This window comes from Taeniopygia guttata, chromosome 3 (assembly GCF_048771995.1).
Source record: "Taeniopygia guttata chromosome 3, bTaeGut7.mat, whole genome shotgun sequence".
Taxonomy (NCBI): Eukaryota; Metazoa; Chordata; class Aves; order Passeriformes; family Estrildidae; genus Taeniopygia; species Taeniopygia guttata.
The window spans coordinates 81,339,276-81,350,785 of NC_133027.1; the positions used below are offsets into that span (position 1 = coordinate 81,339,276).

The window sequence follows — 11,510 nt, forward strand, 5'->3', positions numbered from 1 at the left end:
CCAGTAATATTCTCTTCAGCAATTATTTCAGCAATTTTTCAATATTTCAATTTCTCCTCAGCAAATTTGCAAGAGAAAGACAGGAAAAGAGCTATTAAATATTGCAACTGAGATTCTGAAAGCATGTGCTCTGGCCACTCCTCTTGCACAAGGTACAAGCTCAATTTCAATAATGCTTTAACTCATTAGCATGCCACTAATTTTGCAAAGCTATTACTTGTAGATAAAAAGGTATTTGTTAGTACACTCAGAGATGAAACACTCACTATCTCACCTTTCCTTTGGCATGAGGAATGCCTAGAGGACACTGATGCACACCACCTAACAAAGCAGCCATTGCAAAACTGTAGCCACTAACAGCTTCAGGAGAGGTCTTCAGATTGTTGAGCCTTTCTGCACATCTGTCTAAAAATGGAGTCAACTGAAAGGGCAATGCCACAGCTACACACCGCAAGCACCAGGCAGCAGCCAGTCGAGCAGCCATGCTGGGATGAAGAAGAACTGAAGTTACTGTCTCCAACAGACCTACAGAAACAAGAGGTTGCAGTCTTTAACTTATGATGCACTTTTTAATATACGCATGCTTTTTAATATACATAGATGAGTAAACCGAATCAATACCAGAGAGCCAATGTGAAAGTTGGTCAAACTCAAACTAAAGTTAGGGTAGTAGACACAATGAGGTGGACAAATGTAGTTATCTGGAGTACTACAGGAAGTACCAATTTCATAGATTTATTTCTTTCATATTCATTTATTATTTAACTAGATTTAGTGATATTTCATACTCATTGCTCAAATGCCTCACTTTATCTATTTCCATTTATGTGCATACCAATAGAGGGTTCTTGAATAAGAGGAGATGCAGTGGCATTCAGACTCTGAACCAGACTACCCAGTTCCTGGAGGGCACACACCATTACATGCTGGCTTGCAGCTACATCAGCAGCTCCCGATTTATTTTCACTGTTAGCATCATTCACTACTGCTTCTGCAGAAAAGAAAACAAGAGTGTCTTGCTTAACTACTATTAGCATCCCACTCGGGCATTCACAGGACAGAAAGTGAGTTTCGTTTTGACATCAATCCTACAATAAAACAAAACCACAAGTCTGGTCATAGTGAGAACTAACAAAATGAACATATTCAGCAGGAGAAAGTTTTATAGTTATCAGCCAAACACAGCTGTCCAAAGACCATAAAAAACAGATGCCCAGCAGTTACTATGGATAGCAGAACACTAAGAGGTAGGACAAACAGTGTAACTGTATGTGTGTATCTATACACAGTAACAAAATATACAATCTTGAAATTTCTAGGTTCTGCATACAAATTTACATGCATGTATCTTCAGTGAAACTAAAAAAGAGATCTCTAGTAAATAAATGATCACAATTTTTAATCATCTCAGTGTTATTCAACTGAGTTCCTTAATCCCACAGTATGTTCTCCTACAAAATATCCCAGAAGCAGCAACTACCTCTTCAAAAAGGGACTTCAGTACTACTTTAATGTTTGTGCATCTACTACAGAAAAAATTTAGAGAATGGTCTAAATGAAGGGAAGTAATTATTATCAAGTAAAAACCCTTCCCATTTTTCATCACATTAATGAGAAATCCTCAAAAATATGGAAGGTCTTCAAACTATGCAAATACACAACTGAATTTCCTGCAACTTTGACAAGGTGGCAGGAGGAATATTTTCTGCAACTGTTTCCTCTCAGAAGCAGCATTTTCAATACACTTGTTTTCCTGGAAGTAGTACTTATGATAATTAGAAACCTTCTAAAGTTCCATGCCTACCCCATCAAAAAATTGTTAGAAGAATCTGCAAAAGTTTCTAAATCAAATTCATTTCCATTTGTTAAACATTGTTTTAAACTCCAATTAGATGTGAGCAGAAAAGAAAGATATGTTTGGTAAATAAAATTATGAGTATTTCCAATTTACTCCTTTAAATCTCCAGCTTGAGCTACTTGGTTTCATAAGAAGCAGATGCCAAGAGAGTTTTGTTAGTGATTCCATATTCTGCAAAGTTTTGCAAACTTTGCAAACTTATGTAATCTTCAGATTACATAATTTTTATCACAAAATTCAATTGGATATTAGTATGGATATTAGCAGGGGAGACACAGGGATCTACAAGATCTTGACTTACAGGATTTTTAACATTCTTAGTAAAGAACTCTGCATGACTTTAAATACAACCTATCTCAAGATAGATGGCAAATGCATAGTTTTCTTCTCCACTTCCATTATAGGCTTTTGACAATGCATTTGCTTATCTGCGATAACAAGCCAGTGTCATACTATCACTTTTGAAGCAGAACTCAACCTTTGAACATTTGAAACAGAAAGCAAATGAACTATGACTTCCCCTAAGAACAAAATTACTCCTCACAGTAGAAGAAAGCTGAAAAATGGCTGCCTCGGTAATATTACAATAACTTTCAAGTGGTCTTGAATGAAGAAAAATGCTTCTCACCCACTGCCTTCATTTGTTTACCAATGGCTTGACATATTTCTTTGGCAGCTGCAATCTGTGCTTTCTCCCCCAGCAAGCTGCCCACAGTTGCTCTCAGGATAAAGGACACACATCTTCGAGAGTAAACAGCCTCCACGTGGGTCTGAGTTGCACGAGGATGGGAGACCAGATCAAGCACATGGGACAGAAACGTGGCAAAGTTGCGCTCCAGCCACTGCCCTCCCATTGTTGTAACAAAGACAACGTAGGCCTGCAGACCCAGAAGTTACACAGCAACAGATTAAAACAGAACCAAAAGACTATGTGAAACTACAGCCAGACTCGAGCATAACGCACAACAATAGCAACACCAGTTAGCAATAAGCAACTCTAACCTAATGAGGTTACTCAGCATAAACTAATTCATTATCCACATCTTTGCTGCTGAAACCCAGCTTTCTCCAGTACCAAGAATAGCCCCTGTACTGTGATGCATAAAATACACTTTGGATGATAGCAAAAAAATCCAGTTGATTGCTTTAAACATGCCTCGTACTAAAAAAGTTAAAAACACTACGTAAATAAAAACAACATCAACATGTTCCAGTTCACAATGAAAACCTGGAATATGCACAAAGTTCACCTGAAAAAGGCTGAGAAAAAATAAAGGGTTTTACAAAATAACCTATGATCAAAGAATCTGGATTCTGGGAAGTTATTGCAGCATAGTGAAATACACATCAGCATAAGAATGTCTGAATCTGAAGAGATGCTGCCACCACCTTTCTCCCTCAGACAAAAGGAGCTTCCACATTCATCAGATTTCACCTATTTATGAGAGATATATGGAAAGAAGAAATGTTGTTTAACTAATCTGAGCTGCAGCTGAGAAGGGAGCCATAAAAGGGCAACCTGTCTAAGCATAAACAAAATTTTAAAAAGTAACTAAAATCTTTAACATACTAAGTTTTTTGCAAGTTAATCTCACTAATGTACACTGATCAAGTAAGTTTTCCTTAGCTTGTATTTTAATCTATTGTTACTGCATATCAATAGTAGAAGAAAGTAGATGGGGGAATGATCTCATGTACATCTCACAAAACAGAAAAGTCAAATTAGACCTGTAAATTAACTTACACAGAAATACAGAACAGAAATGTGTATTTTTCCTATGAAAAGATATTATGTATAAATTTTACTTCATTAAAAAAATTACAAACCTGGGTAACACCAACTCGCACTTCCCTATTGATAGATCCTCCTACTTTTAACATCTCTCCACCGCTCTTCAGGAAACCAGATCCCCCCCGCAGAAATCCTGTGGCCATGAGCTCCAAGACTTCCTCAAGTGTGGCTCTCTTCACATTTTGCCGCATCACTTTTTAAAAAGAAAAGTAATAATTCGTTCCCAAAGTTCCAACCAACACAAGCAATGATTTTGAAACGAGACTTAGTAACTCAAAACTGTCTTACAAAAACAAATTTACCCAATATTTCAGAAAAAAATTTACTTGGATGCTTAAAAAAATAAGCCACTTCTCCCAAGTGATTTTTGATAGTTTGCTATCTTTTCTTTGTATGATTACAATAGAGATTCTGCACTCTTTTTAGCTTATTGATTTGTGAAAACAAACAATCCATCTACAAGCTTCCATTTACTGGGACAACAATGTGTCATGCAGCACTGTCATGTAACGTGGTACTGAAGGTGCAACTAAGTCTGCCAATGTAGACATGGAACCCCAGAAGGGCTCGTACCTGTTGCTTGTTTTGGTATCAGTGCTGTAGCCATGACTGTCCCCAAAAGCTTTGACACTGCAACTCGCACACCATAGTTTGAGTTTTCCAGAGCTTTAAAGCACAGCGTTGCAACATTCTCTAGTTCCGCTGTCCACATGAACACAGCTTCATTCTGTAATTCTAGCAGACACTGTAGGAAAAATAGACTTGCTAAGCACCAGGAGACCATTCTTATATTTTAACTAAGTATTAGACTGCTATCATCAGGTTTATTCAGAAACTATTTTAATATGAAAGTTTCAAGAATTAATTTACACACACTCTTCCACATGCCAACTATCTTCTTAGCTGAGTAAACAATCAGAAGAGTCATGGAAGAGGCTAATACATAAATTAAAAAAAACTAAAGGACAGCTCTACACAAGAACCATGTTACCAAAAACCTCTCCCACTGAGCCTCACAGATAACACACTCTATCTCATATTTTTTTATCAAGTGGGAAATACAGTACTACAGTACCCGTGAAATAAGTCAAATGTCTGAGCCTGCAGTGTAAACTAGTAAGGACTTACCTTATCCAAAAATTATCAAATTTCCCTTCCTGAACAACAGGTCCCAGTTCAACTGCAGGTACCCCCCAGCCACAGCACAAGAATTTCTGTGACTGGTAAGAAGACACCCACCTTAGCCACTGCACACCTCACAGCCATGGATCTGTCTGTCAGCAGAGACCGGGCATTCTTATAAATATCACGGTGACAAGAAGCTGCTGCTCCTCCAAGTCCATTGAGGACTTTCTGCAAACTCATCAGGATTTCACTGCGGCCCTGAGACTGCACACACATAAAAACATTGATACAAAAATGTAGACACAGCAGCTACATTAAGAACCAGGTGTATACTTATACATTTTCCTGCTTCTATGCAAGAATGTTTTTGCAAACATAGAAAATGGAGTCATATATAACTGATATGTAGCTGATTTTAAATAGAAGTAAACACCATGCAGCTTTACTTAAAGTCCCTCAGTTGTGACATAAATTGAGCCTAGGCAACCCAACAAACCGGATCTAGGTAAACTGCTTCTGCACTGCCCCACTATTTAACAACTGCAGACTTTGGGGGAAAAAAGAAAAAACAGCTGATAAGAGAGAATGAGAAGCCCAAGTAAGTTACAGCTTCATGTTATACCTGCACACAGAATCTGAAAGCACACACATAAATAAATACATAAATAAATAAATAAATAAAATAAAATCACACACAAGCACAACAACACAGCTGAAGAGAACAGCTGACACCACAAGATCCACACACTCAGTATTCCAACTTGTCCCAACAGAGCTTTTTGCATAAAATCAGACCCACTAACAGCCCAGGATAAATTCTCTCAATATTATGACACACTCTCTCTTTTCAGGGCACAGTGTATTCTCCTCACATGCAGAGTAACAGCTTCCCCACAAAATTTAAGTATTCATCATTAATTTTTAGCAACTAAATGTTTATTTAGAGTACATGGGCAAAAATCTTAACACAGCAGTTAGAAACGACAGATACAGTCATTTCTGAATTTTAATTACTGACTTCACTATGAAGTAACTATTACAATATTCATATGATAAAGTCTAAACTCTCTGCAGTAGACTTGAAACTAGCTAGGTAAGTGATTTGCATCCTTCAGTGCAGAAGAAAAACAACCTAGGTAATTTGGCAAACACCACTGGAGGAAGTATGTTTCAGTTGAAAATGAAATTAAGACTACATAAATAAATTGAAACTTACCTCTGCACTTTTCAGAGACTTTAACAGATTATTCACAGTTTCTGGAAAAGAACTACCCAGCATTCTCCCTATTTTTTCATAAAATGCTCCAACACATGCCACAGCAGCCCTATGAGAAAATAGAGAAAAAGAGTACACACATACTAATGCATTATCCAAATGAAAACAAATAGTTAAATAGAAATACATGTTCTAATCAATAGCGATGAATAAAAATCTATTTGCTACTTATTTGCTACTAATACTGGCTGTTTAACAAAGTCCATTTAAATAATTTTTTTGTTTACCAAAAAAAAAAAACCAACATAAAAGTTACCAGCTTTTAAGTATACAAACGTATTTAAAAGGGTATTACTATAGGATCTATACATAGAGTGAAAAATTCTGGAGAAAACTAGACTGAAATCTCAGCAAGATTAGGGTTTTGTGTTTCAATAAACTGTCTCTTTTCCAAACATCTGCAAGAAAGCCACTAGCCTGACACATTTTTGTAGATACTAAATTATGGGTTTTTTTCAAGACTAAGAACTTAAAATGCAGAAATTATTGCACAACACAGGAAAATCTCTTGCACAGGCACTGTAAAATCTCTGGATCCAGTTATTTTCATGTTTTTCTTGCTCTGTCATTTGAGATTAGGCATGTTTAGTTATCACCGCATTGCAGTTACATACACAAACTGTTCCAGGACAGTCACAGAAGCAGCTCCTGAAATCATGTATTTTTTCATTAGAAAGGAATGAGGGTTTTTTTAAATCTGTAATTGCTGGCTAAATACTTTTTTAGCAAAGTTACATCACAAACTCATTACAGTCTCCCCTTTAATGGGCATGTGTCCCTTAAAAATCCGTCTGGACTATGACTTGGTAGCATAAATGTCATAGCATATTATAGTAAAAACACTCCCCATTTACACAAGATCCTCATACAGATGCAAGAACTAGAAATAAAAGGACAGCATCTGCCCAAACAGGGACTATTTCAGATTTTATTGTCAAATCCTTTTGTTGTCATAATGTCTGAAGGCAAGACCAAATTTGGATTCACTAGACACCACAAACATATGAAGCAGTATATGGGAAAGTACCAAAAATGGTTTCAGTGGAAGTTGTTTGTGGCATTAACCAAATTCCTACCAATGGGACTACTCCTATGACTAAAAACAAACTGGATCACACATCCATGCACACACATATCCAGGTGTAGAGAATCTGCTTCAGAGACATGTGCAGCTTAGCATGCTAGGAGAATAGAAAAGGCAACAACTGATAGGGAAAAAAAAATTGATTATTTGGTTACAATTCTCTAGGCACAGATAACACTCTGATTTGACAATCTGCAGGTTCCACCTTCAATGGGATACCCGAGCACAATCAGCAGTAATTCCACTGGTGGAATGCCTTCATGAATATGTTATCCTATCCGTGCCATAAGCAGGTGAAGAGTCACCTTGTCTAGAGAAAACCACTTCACTTTCACATAGACATGTATGTGTCACCTTTGAGTCCAGCCCGCCACAATCTCAATCCAGTGTTTCTCTCTGCTATCTATATCAAGTATATGTGACTCCAAACAACCACACAAAATATAAATAAACATAGCATGAACATATATAGGCAGATTCTTCTGTAATATCCATGACCACTTGGCTTAAAAATCATTCCCCTTTCCCCAAAACATACAGTTTTGTGGGCAGGTAGGCTGCAGTATCATCTTTGCTCTTGATGATATCATTACACTTGTCAAGCGTCTGAAAAACAGTAAATGTGTCTCCAATGCTGTAGAGAGCAGCAAGATTTTTTGCAAGCAGCTTCCGTGTAGGTGGCCCAGGGGAACTGCTGATGAGTCCTGTTAGCTGTTCTACAAGTTTCTTCTGTTTTTCCTTGACATCTGTCTGTTAACAGATCAAAAATAAGTAAAAGTTGTTTAATCCACTGTGTTGCTTCTAACACCCAGAAAAATCTATAAGAAATTGAAGTAAACTTTATACCACCCCCAATTGTATGTAACTCAGCAAATTGCTTGTCTCAGAGAGATACGAGATACATTCAACAACAGCAGAGACAGATGCTAAATGCTCAGAATTAGTTGCTGTCCAATTTAATTTTTGCTTTTTAAAAATACTTACCAACTGCCTACTGACTGCCTACAATTAAACATTTAAATCTACAAATTAGCACCGAGTCTTCAGGCTGAATCTGAAACCATACAGGTATCATTTGGCCATTACCTGTAAACTTTCTCTGGCATGAAATCTATACAAATGCTTTTTAAAATGAAATTTATTTAGAAATAAGCGGGGGGGGAATACCCATTAAATTACCTTATTAGCAGCTACCAGCACTTTATCCAAAAATCTCAACCATTCAAAGATAAAAACTGGTCTCTTTGCTTCTGTGATTTGAGCTAATGCTTCCTCGTTCAGTAACAAACTATGAGCCAGCTCCATAATGGGTTGAATTCCAATTTTATTGCAAATCTGTGTAGAAACTCTAAAATAAAAATGTAAATATTAGTATAAAGAACAGTACCTCAGTACAAAGCTTTGAAAATCAAATGAAAATATTCAGCTTGCTTAGACTTGTCTAACCTAAATAATCCATCGTAAAAGCTACTCATATACTTACAAAGTAAGTCCATTCATTAGTATTTCAGGGAACGGAGCTGTTAACTGTAAAAAGAGCACCTACAGGCAATTTCAGGGTACAAACTCTCAGCCAAGAAAAATATACCAAAGTTCAAAGAAGGTAAAGGAATCATCTCACTGTCTCCACTTACATGAAAAGGATTGTCAAGTCAAGACCCTTGAGCACACACCCAAAGCTGGGGCATGAACCTGGCGCCTTTCTCAACACCCTTCAACAGCCAAGCTGAGAAGATGAGCCTACCACAAGTAGGAATTTCCAGCCAACGCAAGTTTGGGAGAAGCAGGAAGAGGGGTAGGATTTGGCATCACTGACCTAAGATTTCCCTGATCCCACCAATCTTGTTTCAAGTGGTGGACAAGCAAGCTCCCTGAAATCAAACAAGCCTTAGGAGTGACAGCCTAGAAGACAAGCAGCAGCCAAACTCCTGCACATCTCCCCAGCAGGCAAAATCCTGCAGATGGACACCGGTGATCCTGCTCAGTCAGTGGGGGCTGGCATCAAAGCACTACCAAAAGCATACTATCAGTGTAAGCAAGCACTCTGCCAACTTCATCTTAGCAAACCACTTGAAGAAAATTGCAGCTATTGAATGCAGAGCTGACAGAAGGGAAAAAACCCACAAAACTTACCTAAAATCACAACATTAAATCAACCACCTTCAGCAAAAAGAAACCCAAGAAGCAAAAAAGCAACCCAACCCCAAAACCTGAATACAGAGCTGCTGAAACTAGGATCCCAGGCAAAATAGAGAGAGCAACATAACTACAGAGTATTATGTAAGACATCAGCTTTCAACAGGCATCATTTTTTGACAGCTGCACTGCTCCACTTTTGCTCTCAAGAGCTCACAGCTGCTTCCTCATTCATGGTCAGACACAATGAATTTTTAAAGTCAAATGAAGTGGCTTAAATCAATTTTTTTTAAACATTCCCCAAATGAGACATTAGTAAGGTGACATACTGATGTTGTACTATAGTTCTAAATCCACCTTAATGATTTGGTCCTGATGAAACAAGCATCACGACGTCTTTAACGTTGCCTGCACTTCAGCACTTTGTGTATTTTTCACTGCATACATCTCCAGTAAAGGTGGAAGAGCCACATATGGAAGGACACACAGCCCTCCCTAACTTCTCCAAAGACATTTCCCATCAGGCGTTTCTTTGGTTTTTTTCTTTATGCTTATAAAGGACTGAGAAGACATTGCCTGTCAGTAACTCAGACACGTCACCTCAAAACAGCTTTACATGAGAGCAGAGAGAGGCGCAATGAATGATGGCACTGTGATTCTTTGGATATCATCCCAGAGATCTGCACTGCTTGTCACACCCACACAGCACATAAATACCATAAGCACTGTTGGACAGCACAGCTCATTATTCCTTTTCCTCCCCACATAAAAGGTTTCTCTTGCCCCTGGCCATACGAGCCATGGACACCTTATGCACCCTCCCCGCACTCCCATAACGTTTCATCTAAAATGTAGGAAACGCAGGCTCTAAGCAAAAAAACCTGCACATACACTCAGCTGTGCTGGTGAAGAGCAAAGCATCAGACACAAGAACAATTACACAGATTGAGTCGGTCTAACACAAAGCTACTTATGTACACAATCCAACGCTCACTGACACTGGCCAAAGGTTTGCTCCAAAAAGCCTACCGAGTTCCACCAATCCTGGCAAGGATCCTGCTGTGAATGTTACAAGGAATAAATACACTGTGATCTCCACGGGATGCAGAGTCAAAGCCGACCAAAGTCAACCAGCAGCCAGTGAGGCATGTTGGAGCATTACAGAGATACGAAAACGTTCAGAGGTACTAAAATTCCTTTTTATTCCCTAGCTGTTTTCCTACGGCTAAATCAACTACTTATATCTTCATCAAGCGTGCACTTCAGTGAAGTGAGAAAGCCGAGAAACAGGCCACGTTTAGGCGAAGTCGCACACTCCTCAAGGATTCCATCAGGTGAAAACGTTTTCACGCCTGGGTCCCCTTACCTGTATGGGCTACTTTAAAAAGCTGTAGCAGCTCTCAGGGCATCATGCCTGGCTTTGAAAACCCCCCAGGAGGAATGCAGCGGTGCAGCGCCGGCCGTCAGGGACCGATGCTCAGGCAACGAGGCTGAGCAGACGATGCCGAGGGAAGGAGGGCGAGGGAAGGATTCCGAGGGAAGGATGCCGGCTGCCTTCCGAGCGCGAACGCCGACCCCCACACGCCGAGGGGAAGCACGGACCCTGCCCCTGGCCCTGCCCCCGCCCCGCCGCAGCCGCCGGCCTGCCCCGGGCCGCTCCCGGTCACTTACGCTCCTCGCGTGCGGCGGTCGCGTCCCGCCAGCTCCGGGCTGCGCCAGGCGCGACACCGCGGCCGGTCACGGTCAGGCGTGGGCGCGCTGCGCCGCGCTCGCCCCCAGCCGCGGCACCATCACCGGCGAGCTCGGCCGCTTCAGCCGCCGCCGTGCCCAGGTGTAGCGGGCGAGGAGGGGCGCTGAGGGGGACGCGAGCGGCTCTGCCCAGGCCCGACGCAGCCCGGCCGCGAGGAGGCCCCGCGGCCCGCAGCAGGAAGCGGCAGCGGCGCAGGCGCCGCGGGCGGGGCAGCCCCGCGCAGGCGCCGCTGAGCGGCCGGACCAGGTCGGGCCGGGTGGGTGCGTGGCTCCCGGGCTTCTCCCGCGACTCCTCCTGCTCCCGGCGCTTGGCTGCGGCTCGCGGGGCTCCCGGGCGTGCAGCGGCGTCGCGGCCGCCCGTGGGCGGCGGTAGCGGAGCCCGGAAAGACGCGCTGTGGGCTTGGCGGCGGGCGCGGCTGCCCCGGGCGCCCCGGGGCATCCCAGCCCGGCCTGGCGGGTTCAGGACGGCCCCTCCGTCCCCCAGCTCGCA

General features: G+C 41.2%; 1 protein-coding gene across 3 annotated transcripts in view; it reads right to left on the reverse strand.

Annotated features, from left to right (window-relative positions):
- HEATR5B (HEAT repeat containing 5B) overlaps positions 1-11,081 on the reverse strand; it is a 53,510-nt gene extending 42,429 nt beyond the window's left edge. For all 3 annotated transcript variants that reach the window (XM_041715265.2, XM_072927192.1, XM_041715263.2), the window contains exons 1-10: positions 10,943-11,081; positions 8,315-8,483; positions 7,674-7,885; positions 5,992-6,100; positions 4,890-5,039; positions 4,224-4,395; positions 3,686-3,843; positions 2,487-2,736; positions 836-991; positions 275-525 (exon numbers count right to left, since the gene is read on the reverse strand). In XM_041715265.2, coding sequence (XP_041571199.2) covers positions 275-525; positions 836-991; positions 2,487-2,736; positions 3,686-3,843; positions 4,224-4,395; positions 4,890-5,039; positions 5,992-6,100; positions 7,674-7,885; positions 8,315-8,440 — 1,584 coding nt within the window. In that variant the 5' untranslated portion in view covers positions 8,441-8,483; positions 10,943-11,081. The remainder of the gene's footprint in view (positions 1-274; positions 526-835; positions 992-2,486; positions 2,737-3,685; positions 3,844-4,223; positions 4,396-4,889; positions 5,040-5,991; positions 6,101-7,673; positions 7,886-8,314; positions 8,484-10,942) is intronic.
- Positions 11,082-11,510: the final 429 nt, after the last annotated feature.